The sequence below is a fragment of the Anser cygnoides genome, chromosome 8 (genome assembly GCF_040182565.1).
Source record: "Anser cygnoides isolate HZ-2024a breed goose chromosome 8, Taihu_goose_T2T_genome, whole genome shotgun sequence".
Lineage (NCBI taxonomy): Eukaryota > Metazoa > Chordata > Aves > Anseriformes > Anatidae > Anser > Anser cygnoides.
This window is the reverse complement of record NC_089880.1, coordinates 21,798,856-21,814,329: the sequence shown is the minus strand read 5'-3', so window position 1 is coordinate 21,814,329 and position 15,474 is coordinate 21,798,856. Positions and strand designations below refer to the sequence as shown.

At 37.3% G+C, this 15,474-nt stretch overlaps 1 protein-coding gene across 3 annotated transcripts in view; it reads left to right on the top strand.

The window, feature by feature from the left end:
* The window catches only part of ST6GALNAC3 (ST6 N-acetylgalactosaminide alpha-2,6-sialyltransferase 3), a 238,283-nt gene extending 224,077 nt beyond the window's left edge, over positions 1-14,206 (top strand). For all 3 annotated transcript variants that reach the window (XM_048059047.2, XM_067001649.1, XM_048059048.2), the window contains exons 4-5: positions 4,869-4,976; positions 6,561-14,206. In XM_048059047.2, coding sequence (XP_047915004.1) covers positions 4,869-4,976; positions 6,561-6,747 — 295 coding nt within the window. In that variant the 3' untranslated portion in view covers positions 6,748-14,206. The remainder of the gene's footprint in view (positions 1-4,868; positions 4,977-6,560) is intronic.
* Positions 14,207-15,474: the final 1,268 nt, after the last annotated feature.

Below are 15,474 nucleotides of genomic sequence, written 5' to 3'. Positions count from 1 at the left end.
TTGAACCATTTTCTACAAATGTTTTAGCATGCTGAAGCACCTCTCACATTGTTAAGCCTCCTCTCATTGAATTACAGGACTCTTTGTTTAGACCAATACCTTTATTTATTTATTAATCAAGGGGCCTGACAAAGCTGCTGCAAATAAAACTGCTGCTGATTCAATAGTTTTGGTAGGCAGGTCAACTGAGGATTTAAGTCTATAAACAGCCTTTATGAAAGGATACATTTTTGTCAACTAATTGGCCTGGACAATCTTGTCATTTCAATCAGTCATTGTTGAATTCCATTTTACAGCAATATTTTGAAATGAAGCAAAAAATTGTCTTGTTAATGCTTTTGGCAAGCTCTCTGTTACTTAATAGCTTCTTGAAGTCCTAAATTTCTGAGTTTTTCCCCTTAATTAGCACTCTCAATTGACCTTCTGTGCTCTCTGATTTCTCCAAGGAAAGAATTAAAAAATAGACTTCTAAATAATTTTCTGAAATCAGATTGACATGAAATTGCTTGTCTACAGATTGCCTCCACCTTAACAATTTTTTTTTTCCATTTTTAATTTTTTACCACTGAACTCGTCACTGGAAATTACAATCCATTGAACCAGAGAGCTAGAATTGATTGTGCATATAAAAAAATCCTGGAACAACTGAATAAAGAAAAGAGCTTTCTGGAATCTTAAGGTAAAATCTGAACTCAAGTGACAACAAAACTTTTACCCAATTTGAACTCATATTCCCTTGATCATTAAAAAAATATAATATACCTCCATTTTCCCCTGATGAGAGAAGGAACTGTTTTTTCCTTTGTTTAGCCTACCCCAAAGGATGGTTATAGATGTCAAAGAAGGTGAATTTCAGTCTACAATATTTTTATGAGGCATTCTCTACTCCAGCTTCTTTACATCAGTTTCCTATGCTTTTTGTAGAATATTGGAAAGCTAAGGCAAAAGAACCCTAATTGCTTACATTTTAAATTAATTTTTAATTAAAGTTTTATATATCACACATTACAATTCTAGCAATCCTAGATAGTTTGTTTTTTTTTTTACCACTTTCTTCTAAAATATAGAAGGTAAGTCTACTTAAGGGGTTGTGAGGAACTATACTTAGTTCTTTCTACTGGAGTTTACAGAAGCATGCCTCAAATTGCAAATTTTATGTTTGGCAACTTGCAAATAACTAGTAATCTTGGCACCAGCTTTTCTATTCTGAGATAAAATAACAACATTTTAAATAGTTAAGCCTTCAGTAAGAGCAAAATAGGCTAGCATATACTTAGTTTTAAGCATCTTAAATTGATTTCATTGGTCTTTTCAATTGTTTAATGTTGAGCATAGGCCTATGTACTTCCCAGGCATGCTGAATGGTATTTAGCAGAATGAATTTCATCCTGATAACTCACATTTAAGAATCCTTATAAAGTAGGAAGTATGCAAAATAAACTTTCATTTTCAAGGTAAACAGAGAAAATAACTTTTTGTGAGCATTGCCTTTTTATTGCTGCATCCAGCTGTAAATCATGTCTTGAAAGCAAAATCATCTTCTTTTTAAATGCATTTTTTGAAAAATAGTGCATTATTTTCTCTTGAGCTGTTGAGACAATTTCCTGCCTAGATCTGGTGCCCCATTAATTTTAGAGTATAAGAAAAAGTCACTCAGAGCCATAGGGAACAATTTTGGATTTGCTGCACACACATATATCACAACAGATTTGCCTATAGTACTTCTGCAGATGATGCTTAACAAACTCCTATTTTCACTATTTTGGGATTAATGTTCATATTCCTTCAGATTTGTGCAGTAACATAGACTCATGCTATGCATAACTGTAGGATTCTTTTACTGTCAGTGTGCAAAATTTGAAATTTGAATGCAATTACAGTAACAAGAGAAACCCTTTCAAATGAGTCTCAAAAAAACTCTGGCCAAAAAACATGCAAAACTCTCCTGTAGAGAAAGAAATTGCATGCACAGTGTTAGCATAATAGCAAGGGCTGAGACACTGCTTTGCACTACAGTTTTATGGGATGATATTTTAAAAAGTATTCAGAGATTTATGACTTTTTAGGGACAACTAAAATTGTTTTCACACTTTTAATATTGCTTTCATTAGAATGTTGAAAGTCTCTTTATGGTATCAGATTGAATTCTAGGGTGTTACCAAATCATCCAGAGTCCCCACTGCTTAAGTGTATTCCCTCATATTCCTATGTATCTTCAGAGGAAAGGGAAAAATGGGAGGAATATAAGTGCTTTGTTTTAAAGTACATAATCTATATTCTGTCATGTACTTCATCTCCCAGGGAAGGTATCTGGGAACTCACTCTGCTGTTTTTATTTATCTTGCCAATGTAGTATATAGATGAGAGTACTAAGGTCCAATGGTGTTAAAACAGGACATGAAATATTGATTAACTCTTTTTTAAAATTCCGTTTTCCTCCTGAGTATAGCAAATTTCAGATCCTACTGCCAATATAGTACTCTCCAATGAACCTCCAATATTGGAAGGGTCCTGATCTTCAGAGTGTTTTTATAAATGGTTATTATGATTCTAAATGGCTTTAAAAGTTCAAGGATAGTGTTCCTCTGGTGCAAAAGCAGAAAGCAAGTTAGAAGCAGTGCAGCTTTTTATCATGGCAGAATGTTGCTCTGAAGTAACATGAACCGGGCTGGGAATTCTCTTTGCTAGACAACAGGAGAACATTCTGTTCAGAGCAATGGAGACCCTAAACGGACACCTAAACAGATGTACAGTTCTGTGGCTATAAGGTGTCAAGCAAAGAAGCACAATTACAACTGGTCTCCACCTAATGTAAGATGGGTATTTAACACCCAGCCTTTGTTCCCACTTGCCATCCTTCAGCACTAAGTTAACCCTCTATTCCTTGCTTCCAGAATGCTCCTCTACTCTACAAAGACAGCCCAACAGATGCTGAGGAGTTTCCCCAAGAATAAAGACTTTTCAGGAAAAAGTAGGGATAGAAGTTCACGCTGTCTAACCTGTGGGGAATGCTAGACATGGACAAGGAAGAGAAGATGTAACCCAAGGTCCTTTGAGTGTTCTTGAGTACAGGAAACTCTCCAGGAGTTGAGATAGTTGTTTTTCACTTTTTTTTTTAAAAAAAAAAATGAAAAAAAAAAAAAGATTTGTTTGAACTTCTGGAATTTCTTTAGGAATGTAAAGCCCTTGAAGTTTATCTAATTTCCACAATAGTAAGCATTCATTAGAGCAGGAATTTGAATCTCAGTCTTGTATGTGTCAGGTCAATGTCATAAAGGTTGTGCAACTAATTTTTTACCAATCTTCTTAATTAGTACTTTGTCAAACTTCAACAAGAAAAAGCAAGGAAGTAACACCAAATCTGAGCCAAATGCCACTGATTGACAGATTAACCTGGGAGGTTACCATGGTATGTCCTTGCTCTGAATCAGGAAGAAGCACCTGAAGTTGGTTCTTCTGTCTCACAGGAAAGTTGGGTTTTATAGGCTGGATGACTTGCTGTATGATAGATATATATGTGTGTGTGTGTGTGTATGTATATATATGGTTTGTTTGTTTTGTGTTTTTTTTTTTTTTTCTTCCCCCACAAGAAAGCTTTATTCCTACCCCAGGATGAAAATGTTTTCAGACTATTTTGTTAATGGGGAAAACTGATTTGCACATAAGCCTACCTGGGAGTTCTTTTGCTGCCAAACTTAATTGAGTGCAAACCTTAGGTTACTTTAACTTATGGTGGAGAACAGACAGCTCCCTGCTGTACCCAAAAGCCAAAAGCTAAAAGATGTGGCATAAAGCTACGTTATCACCTCCTCTCACTCACACACAGCTGAAAGTTAGGGCTCTATTAAGATGGTTTCATGACTTCTGTGGTATCTTTCTTTGGAAACTGGATATGTTATTTATAATTTCAAGATAATGATTTTCATTGATTTCAGTCAAACTGAAAGCAGTACATGCACAAAGCTGGACTTCAGCCAGTTTGTAAGCATTGAGTACTAAATGTATTCTTATTGCTTATGAGGTTTTAAAGTAGTAAGTGTTGCTTGCCTAGATTATATGGGTCATTTTTTTGACTCCCAGTCTGCCATTGGTAATGCTTGTGTGAGTAGAGTGAACAAGATTTGGTCTGTAATTAACAATGCGTACATTTGCATACATAGCCAGTATGTGACCAAATCCTTGCACATCATTCGTTCTTACTCATGCAGATAATACTTTTGGACTGATTTAATGGGACTAGTTATTTGAGCAAAGGTCATCAATTTGGACAGTGATGTCTTGTGCTTTTCTCTCTGTTTTCTTATATTAAAGAGCTTAAAGAGCTTAAAGTACAAGTTTGTGTAAAGGGATGCACACAAAGTTTTATTTTTCAGTTCCTTGTGTTCAATGGTTTTCCACCAAAATGGCCTTGAAAGTTTCATCTCTCTGTGAATTTTCACACAGAGGATAGCCCACTGCAAATTCAGATTTTGCTTGGGGAAGAGGATAGTGCATATCCACGAGTGCAGCACAAACCCTGCCTGTAGTTTGCTTTCTGCTGAACTTTATCTCATTTTACACACTCTAGTAATTGTTATCTTTTGGATGTACAAATAAATAAATTATTTTACATCTCATGGGAGATGCATTGCTTGACTTCATATATTTAACATGGTATTTTTTTCTGTGGACAATAGCATGAGGCCCCATGCTGGCAAGAATGAGAGCATATCTATAAATAATTCAATATAATTCAAAATAATTGTATGGTTTTGACAGATTGTCAAGTTGCTTAATGCCTTTTGTCCCAGGTAATAGATTATATTTCTTTGATAAAGTGTGGGTAATTTCTCATTGCAATTTGTTTTGTGTATGTTGTATTTTTACAGAGTCCAGTCAGGTTCATATCTCAGTACGGGTTGGTTTACCTTAATTTTGGCTATGGATGCCTGCTATGGAATTCACGTCTATGGGATGATAAATGACACCTACTGCAAGTAAGATCACAGGAAATTATTTTCATGCATCTACAATTCTGATGTCTTGTCAAAATTTAACAATTGATTTTAATATCATAAATCCAAAAAATGGATCAGGCAGCCATTTCCCAGTGTTTTGCATTGATGTGACACTATATTGTCAGCATACTTAGTACTGATATGGCATTTGTTGTTGATAAAATAAAAACATTTACAAAGTCTAACATCAGATGTCATAAGGAACTATTTTTAATCAAAGATCTTTTGCAGTTTCTGAATTAGCTGGAAACCAAGTATGTTCCTATTCTTTTGACAAAATGTACTTACTTTACTGCTATAGAGGAAATACTAATATATTAGTACTCTGAATGCCAAATACACCTGGAAGTGAAAGAAACTGATTAGTCCTGGATAGTTACCTGAAATTGCATTTCACAACCACTGAGCAACCTACTTGAACTTTCCAGGTTATATATGGCTTGTTTTGAGTAGTAGGGGGTTTCTAATTAGATAATAAAACAAGTCCTGCAAGCTTTATCACAGTAAACTGACATAAATTCCAACCAACTACTATTAGTGACCTTACAGTGACAATGGATTAATCCTATCGTCAGAAGTATAACTCCAAACACAATTTTTAAAAGTCCAGGTTAAGTGCTTTAATCTACAGGATAAGGTAGCAAAACATAAAATGAAACTATTCTTCATTCACAAAAGCAGGAAATGTCATAAACAATATATGATGCTAAGTCCAAGTCTATTTTTCTGTACCAATGCTGGTTCAAGTCCTGCATGTAACCAGTTCAAAGGGTCCTCAGCTCCTAGAGTAATGTCTTCATGCAGATGCTCACTCCATATTCTGTGTCACTCCAGCGTGGGAGTCATTCCTGGCAGACCACCCCCCCCAAAAGAGGCATTTGAGTCACAGCTGTTTAATTAGGATATCATAAGAGTAGAGAGACTTTTCAGAACTTGCAGATCCCACTGATTGAGTCATCCAGATGGAACGAACATATGTTGTTCTTTGTTTATGAAAACACAGTAGGTGCCCTGAGATGAGGAGTGACAGGACTAAAGTTGTCCTCACAGAGTTCAGCCGAGCTGTCATTGCATAGCCTTGATGTAAAACCAGCTAATGGCATGATAGCACTTCAGTCTGTTGACAGCAGATAAGGATGGGTTTCCTTAAAGCTGCAGTTCTGCCTGCATCACCTCCTTGTAATTTATATTATTCTAATAACTATCTTAATCAGCCAGTCCAAGAACCGGTTTCAAGACTTGGGACTATTCAATGAGAAGACTTTGCTTAGGGATGGAGCCTTCTGGACTGATTGTTCCTCAGAGTCAAACAAAACATGTAGTACCCATAAGAGCTGGCCCCTCAGCTCCTTGCTGACTGATAAGATCAGTATATGTCAAGAGATACACTTAGCTTCATTTTCTACAGCAAAATTCATACAAGTCATGCTGTAATGAAAGCCCTTGTGCAATTTAGCAAAGGAGCTGAGGTGCCAACACATGGAAGGGATTTCAGTGAATTCAGCTGCAGTATATATTGTTTCTCTTGAAAATAATACTTAAGTCTGTCTTTTCTTTCCCTAGGTCAGAAGGCTTTCGTAAAGTTCCCTACCACTATTACGAGCCAGGAAGAGATGAGTGTGAGGAATACTTCCTGCATGAAAATGCTCCCTATGGAGGCCATAGGTTTATCACGGAAAAGAAAGTATTTGCTAAATGGGCCAAGAAACACACAATAGTATTTACACACCCAAACTGGACAGTGTCTTGATACTGGTTTTCTTAACTCTCTCTTAATAGCATAATATTACAAAAATGTCTCAGTTTACAATAATTTTGCTTACATCTGGCAGGCCTTTCTCAGCCTAGGTAACACTAAACTAAAAAGTAGAAGACAAAGAGGGTGATGGTTCAGCTGTTAAGCAAAATTGATCAAACTGTGGAAGGCAGACACATTGCTTGTTATTTCTTAGGGTTTTACTCCACACAATGCACTTTATACTTTAACTGGATTTTACTTCAGTAGTTAAAGGCGGGTGAGATTTCCTGTATATACAGGTGCACACAGGGAACATGGTGGTCCTTTAAAACTTGTTCAGTATCTTAGTTAATTAAAATTTGTATTTGTAACTCGCTTGCAGTATTGATAGTATTGCAGCACTAGTTCCATTTGCAGCATGGAGAATTTTCCACAAAGGAAATATGAAGAAATATACAGACCTCCAGGGTCTGCTTGTCTTATCTATGAGTAAGCAAATGTTAAGAAACCACCTAAATACATTGATACATGTGAGCACTTGCATATATGGTAAAATTAGAGATGAGCTAAACATGGTTCTTGAACTGCATACAACTCTCACATGAGAAGATATTACTTACTCAAAGCTCCTGATTAATTCCTACCTTCTAAAATGCAGCTTCATTCCACCCTGATCAGGTCAAACCATATTGCATGGTTTTTGAAGGTGTTGTTCCACAGTTTTTTTTCCAGCAACACTGGACTTAGCAAAGACTGTGTGCTGCAGCCCACACCAAACCTTTGTCTGTCATAACTATCCTGCTGTCAGGATCCACGTGTTAGCGTAAGGTTGGCACATGAACATCTCCAGCTGTGCCTTGAGTTGCTCCAACATCCAAATACTAGTATTTTGACAGTATTGCCTTTGCAGCCATAATAATAATTCCTCTCTCTACTTCTCCATCTTTAAAAATGGGGACAGTATCTATCTACCTCACAAGGGAATTGTGAGGATTAATTTAAGTCCATAAAGCACATTGCTTATAAAGAATGCTACGGAGTATTTATTCTTAACACAAAAGCAATGATACCTGTCGTTTATTCTTGTCTGTTGGGTATTTGAAGAAAGCGATGGCATGTCTGGATACGATGGCAGATTACTCTGTGTGTCCTCATTCCTACTGAGGATAATTTGTAATACTGAGTTCCCTCAGCTTGCATTGCTTCAAATGGAGTTGAAAGAACTCACCACCTCACAGTATTATCTACACATGAAGAAGCAGTTCAAGAATTTTAAAATATACTCATCTCTAGTTGAGATATGTATTTCCAAGCTTATTCTTATGGAAAGTTTTCAACTGCAGCAGACTCATTCTTAATATGACCATAATTCAACTAAACATGTAAGTTTTATTTAAACTGTATTTAAATTAATGCTTTAAGTTTAGAATGTGTCCTAAGAATATTTTAACATCTGGAATGTCAGATTCTACACTGTAATAGCCAATACTGTGAACACTTGAAAGAGTTATGTGTGGAACATGACACACAGGGTTTACTCATGCTACTTTAACATTAAACAATAGGAAACTTTGTATGCTTTTGTAAATCATAAAAAGGGGAAGTAAAAAAAGATATTTTTACATGTAAGTATTTGTATACTATTTCCTATTGTATATTTGTACATGTAAATCTATATTTTATATGCTCATAGCGCATATATATATATTCTCATCATCAGCTGCAACTCTTTTAGGATGGGGACAAAAACTCTTTACCGGTGTTACTCCTCCTGATCATTGGTTTCCTGTTCCTGTTGGTAGGTGATACTAGGGTATAATCTCTCTTGCCCTTTGTATTTTCTACTGTAAATGCAGCTCTCTGATTTTATTTTTAATATAGCTCAGCTTTCACTGCTTACTTTAGCGCTGTAAGTGTTCATGCTGGTTGTTAGACAAAGGCTGGGGCCATTTCTATGATCATGGATGAATACCTATATTGAAATACAGGCTCTGTTCCACATTCGTGTGACTTGATATCTCACCTTCTTGCTTGGAAAAAAGAGAACAATAACACTCCCTACACTTTCCTACTCCCTGTCTTGACTGACTTTCTTTTAAGCTCTCGAGACAGATATTCTCATTTGCAATGTGTTTGTATAGTGTCTTGCAGAAGAAGTGCCCAACATATCCGAAGGCTACAGGCAATGCTGTAATATACAAACAATATTTTTAAAGTGGCTGTTTCTTGTCGCTGGAGTTAACAATCAATCGTAGGCTAATACAGCATGGGATGAAATCCAGAGGGGAAAGGGTCATGGATGCATGAAGGGTTGTAGTAGCAAAAGACAGTGAGCTAGATTTATTGCTATATGCATATTCATCTTTTCAGTTCAGATGGATGGCTGGATAGACAGAAAGCTAATAAAGAAATTGTAATGAAGGATTTGAAGAATGCAGGGCACACAGAACAAGGGACAATGTTCCACATATTTTGTACAGGGAAACTTAGGAGAACCTATAGCTCCCCTGTGAGAAGAGGAGGTGAAAAAGAGAATATCAGTTGAATTGATCTTGTGTTTAGAAGGTATTTGGGTTAAGAGAAAGTTACGATGAAAGTGCTGCACATGGGAGTGTAGTTGGGCTTGGACCCATGAGAAGTGTTCTCACAAAGCATAGACTTTATCCCAGCAAGCACAGCATAAGGATTCTGCCTGAGTTGTGTTTGCATGCAAGACCATTTTTAAGCCTGAGAATTTTTTTTAAGATAATTAAGGCTTGCCAAACTACCATGAATGTGTTGTAAAATATGTGCTTCATCCTGCAGCTCTTTGTAGAGTGCTTGCATGCTGTATGAAACAATATCTCATGCTATGGCTAGCTAAGAAATATATATCTCTAAGAACAGCTAAATGTACAGCAAAAATGAGAATGTCACTAAGAGTGCAGTTGTCACAGAGCAAAAGTAAAAGTGTTGCTCTCTGTTTGTAGAGGGGCTTGGATTTGCAGTGAGAGGAGATCCACTTTTAGAAACATTGCAGCAGACTTCATTCACAGTAGAGTAAATGAACATCAGTTCCTTTATTTAAATGAGACTGTCTTTAGCATAAACTAAACATATTTGCATGATTTTTATTATATGAGTAAGGAACTGTGACCGCTGTGTTAAAGATGATTCTACAAAGAAATGACTTTGTAGGAATTTGTTAAAAATCAGCATTGTGGTACTGAAGAAAAAAAATTCAGCGCTTGGCTGTGTGGTAAGAAACCTTGATGATTCACCTTCTGAGAGCAGTTAAGACTTCAGCTGAGAATCATTTATTAATTCTTTGAAATAAAGCCTACTACAGTTTACCTGAATGTAATCAGATCCTAATTGCTTATTCATTCAGGCAGCCCTATTTTAATCAACTAGTTATGTGTATAAAACAAGCAGGGAGTTTACCTTGGATTTTCAAAATAGATCTTCCCATTGCTGCTAATAGAGGGATACTTACAAATAATTTGACTTTTTTTTCCCCCATCAGTCAGCTAAGTAGTCATCAAATATTTCTTTTGTAATTTAGTTGGTTGCTGAAAGGACACTTTTAAAAATATACATTTTTGGCTTGTCATAGCCTTAGTTTTATTAAAAGTTTAAATTTTAATATGCTTTCTGTTGCAGTACCTTCTGATTTATTTTTTTCCAGAAAAAAAGAGGTCTTAAATAAGAGCAGAATTTTTCTAAATCTTTTTGACTAGCTAATTACCAATTCACAGTTAATTAACTGAATAATGAAAAAAATGATTTTTGTTTTCCAAACAGATACAGCAGACACGATCCCAGCCTTCTCATCCCCCCAGATGTCCAGATCACTTCCCTCTTATAGCATGGCCTCCTCACAGAAAGAAAACAGTAGTCTATGTATCCAGCCAAATTCCCTTCCCATCTGGGCTGGGAGGCTCCATCTGCAGACTGCTTGTATCAGTTACAGCAGTAAGCAGGAAGGACTGAGGAAGAGTTCTACTGAGGAGCAGATGGTGTTCCAACTTCTAAAAAATGTCCCTAAAATGTTTCAGGAGTGGAGTACCCATTGATCTCTCCTGCAATACTCTGTTTTGCAGAGTCTTTAGCTCCTATCTAGATAAGTTGTTCCACTCCCCACTGCTGATTACCAGTGAAGAGAAAATGTGAAAATGTCCTTTGCAGGGAAAGGCAGAGGCAAATTCCGTGTTGTCAAAGATGTCTATATAAGCAACACCAGGGAGGAAGAAGTCAGCCTGGCATGGCTTGAATCATGTGTAGAAGACCCACTTCTACAGATCTAGGAATCTCTCAATTCAAAAGTTATGGAAATCAGTTTGGCAAGTTCAGACCGTGAGTAGAGCAACCATCCCAGTAAAATTTTTGCACTCCAGGGTACTGAGGTAAGCAGTGTTTTGTTTGAGAAGCACCACATGCACATAATGTGTTGCATAGTTGATGATGTTAAAGAGGAGCCCATCCAACACAAGGAGGGCTGATGCAGGCAGTGCTCAGTCACCTGATAACAGGCCAGACAAAAGTAGGGCCCCACACAAAGAAAGCTGACAGCAGAATACGAATGCTCAACCAGAGGACATGTCCAGGTAAGTAAAAATTAAATAAGTAATCACTCATGAATTATAACTGGATAGTGTCCTTAGGAAGTAGAAAATCAGAAGCACTTCAGAAATTAATGCTTAAATGTTGCTGACAATATTTTCCTGCATGTATCATAGAGCGCATGTTGTTAGTGGTGCTTGAGCAAGTCTGAGGCTTGTTTACCTTAGGGGTAGCCTTAGGAGGGAAATTGGTGTCAGTGCCAAAGGATCACACAGGAGCTGTCTGGGGCATTGCTATGTACCACATACATCGGAGAATCATGTATTTACTAAAAAGGCCTGTTTCTCCTGACTAGGCATAGTTAGCTCTTTTGAGCAAAAAGTATTTCGTTTTCAGCAGATGTGTCTCATTCTGTTCCTTCTTTCCTGGGAGGATGCAGAGGAATGTGACTTAACCATGGGGGAGTGAAGAATGATATGGTGAATAAATAGCCTACTACCGGGCTCATATATATTTCTCTGTCTATTGTTGTGACATATAGCTAATGACACAGAAAAAAAAAAAAAAAAAAGCTTTTTGTAAACTTTGTATTGCATAACCCACAAAAGTCTCATGTGTGTGGTCTGCACTGCACTGGAGTCTCAGGCAAACCCTTCAGAAAGAGGCTGAAGGAGAAAGTGGCAGTCTCTCCCCAGTGAAAGACAAGGCTTCTGTGTAATGCGTGGCATCCCGGGACCCACTCCCCCAGCTTTTGTAGGCTCATGCAGCCTCTGCTTTGGGTCCTTTCCAGCCCTGTTGAATGACGTGCATTCTCCAGCTGACTTACACGGCCCCTGAGCTGCACAAAGTCTGCCCCGTTCCCCCCTTTCTGTGGGGCCACGGGAATGCTGATGCTGCACCAGGGCTGAGGAGCAACAGGCAGGGACACTGTCAAGTCAGCAGAGTGATCTCACTTGGGGCACAGTCTCACCTCAGGTGCTGAACAGTTTCTTTGAATGAGGTGGGAAAGAGATCACTGGGGTTTGGTTATTTATTTATTTTTTTTAAGGTTAACTCACAAAGAATCACCATTTTATGGGTGTCTAAAACAGCTGATTTTGCATCTTTTTTTTGCATTGCTTGCTGCTATTTCTGGGAATTCATGAAGATATGTAGCTGTCAGCATCTGCCACTGCTGTCCTGATTTACTGGCCATAAAGAGATTGTAAACTTGAACTAATGCATGTTCTAACCATGTATTATGCATGATAGCATGTTATATATTTTATTCTAACACTGTAATAAATAATGTAAGTTGTGTGTAGACATAGTTTAAGTAGCAGACGTAGTGCTTTTTCTTTCTCTCATATCATGTTTGGTTCAGAGCACTTTGCTGGAGCTCTGTGAGTGCCATTAGCAGCTGGCAGCATATAAATTGTTGAAACCAGTCAGAAAATATTTACTAAACTTGACATTTTTCATTAGAATATCAGAAAGAGTTAAACTTGCTTTTGCGAACCTACTGTAGTGCTCACAGTCACAATTTTGTGTCCCGTTATAAGGAAAACTTCACATCTAAGTGTAAGGGAATGACTTCATTGACACAGCTAGTGTCGAGATGCTGGCAGGGCAGCAAGCACAAGTTTTGATATCTGTGGCATCTCTTTAATGGGAATTGCACATGTAGAAGAGTAGCTAAGATGCCAGCAGCTTTTTCATATTGTTGCTGCTGAAAATAGTATTTCTGAGGATGGCTGGAGCAAAAAATTGGGTGCTCACTGCTCTTTTGGCTGTTAATCTGTCCCCTCCTCACACACAGGCTCTCACACACATCTGCAAACATGATGAGTGCCTACAGGGAAAGCCTTTTTTTCCAGATAGTGGCAAGTCAGAACAAAGAAGACTAATCTCTTATGTGGCAAACATAGGCTGTAGTACTTGTTGATTCATGTTTGTTCTGTATGTTTTTGAAGCCTGTGTCTACATTAGTGAGAAATGAGCTCAGCTGGATCAGCTCTGTAGCCTGAAACTGTTAGTGCTAAGTACTTGATAACCACACCATACACAGCCTCTACTTTGGTCCCATGGGCTGAATGCCACATCTTTTAGTTTTATCAGAAAGGAATCAAGTCTGTGTCCTGAGGAACGCTCCATAATGCAAAACAAACCTTGTTAAATGGGGCTACTATAAAGGTCTGCCCCATAGGAAAGTGAAATTTCTATTAGCCCATCTTTTGGATAAATAGAAGCCCTTTGGGTTTTATTTATTTATTTATTTTTCCCCAGTCTTCCCATGAGTTCCCTCTTTTCATAGGTATTTTTCTTTCACATATGAGATCTGGTCCCTTCTGTCAGGTTATGGGATATGCAAGCTCCTGACTCCTCCTAAAATAGCATCCAAATGTGGTATAGGACCATGTAATCCAGTATGGGTGTAACATGGAAAGTTTGATGAAGAGATAATTGTGATTCCACTTGTGGATGTGGTTTTAGCATGAACATGTTGAATGCTTGCTAATGTATCCATTGTTTTTTATATACAGCAACCCATTCAAAATTCCCTTCATCATTTTTCCAGGATATTTTTTGTTGTTGTGGCCTTCCAGTTATATCTGTATATGTGTGCACATGTGCGTGTATATACAGTATAGAATCCTTCTTCTGTTCTTACACAGTTGCTACTATATGCTTCTAACAAAATGATGTAGAAAGTTCATGTTATGCTACTTATTACATGTATTCTTCGGTTGACTTTTTGTAGTGCTGAACAGTGTATTCATAGTAGATATTGTAGACTTTGAAAACTTTCATGCAATTTATTTTAGATGTTTTGCCATGTGCTATATGCTACTTAGTTTTTGCTCTCATTTGGAGAATGTGCTTCTATGTACTTGCTAAATTGTGCCTGGGATATTTTAAAATATGAATAAATGTATACAATTTTCCAATATCTCTTGCTGGATATGTTGATCTTTTGTCTGACATAATTTATGTATAATTTCGTGCTAAGCACTTTTATTCTTATTGATGTATATGCCACTGTAATCATATCTGATAATTCACTGAACTCAAAGAAAACAAGATCTCTGTTCTAGAAAGTATTATAATCTGCAGCATGCAAACATGAACTATGCCTAAATTATTTCTTCATTGACATTACAGATATTTAAGGCATCTATCCCAAACATATCAAGTAATTTTGGGAAATCCGCTCACAGAACCTACACATAGAAGAACAAGAAATGTTTTCATTTCTGTGTGTAAATGCACCTGCACACACACACAGAAATGGAGATTTGTAGGAAAAGTACATTGGATCCCATCCATAAAATTACATCCTTCCAGCACTCTCTCAGACTGCAGCACTTTCAGAAGTCACATCATGCAAACCCTTAGTGGACATTCACCACTTACTTGAGAGACTTCTGTGAGACTGAAGGGCTGTGGGAGAGCTCACATCTCCTGAAAAGTTGTGAAGCTCTACTTGCAGCTACCATGTTGACATGAGCACGAGTGGGACCTACATAACTTCTCTTCCATCAGCAGACCTCAGTTTCTAAGAAAAGAAACAAACCGTAACTCCATTAGCCTGTTTTATTGTCCAGCTAAGACCATCAGTAAAAAGCAACCAGCTTCAATGTATAAATTTTAACTTGGTCTATATGTGAATTAAACATATATAGACGGACTGGGTCTGTGAAAGGGTTGGAGATTGCAGGTATGTCTGTCAGCATTGGCATATGTAATGCAGCAACTGTGACCATCTAATTTTGTCCAGATTCTGGTACTCAGTATCAATCCTAAAACTGAAAAGCATGGCATAAAGATTTGTTTTTTTAGAAACTGTGCTATTTTGTCAGCCACCACAATGAGGGAAAGGAAAAAGAGAATTTCTGTGGTAAGACTAAAACTAAATAAAGGGAAGAAATGCCATTCACATGTTCAGCTTTGAGGGTCCTTCAAATTTGATATGCTGCCAGGGGGCTTGTTAAGAATTTGTGTGTTATTTTTCAGACATACTCTCTGAATATATCATAATATTCCCTTCAGAACCATTTCAGTGTGAGCTGTGAATGCATACTAATAGCATGATGTAATATGGATTCATTTAATCCTTTTTCCATGCAGGATAGTTGGTTTTGTATATTGTTTGTGAAGTACATTCATACCTAATAGCAGCAGCATGGGGTGAGAATGCTAATTTATTCAATTATTTGT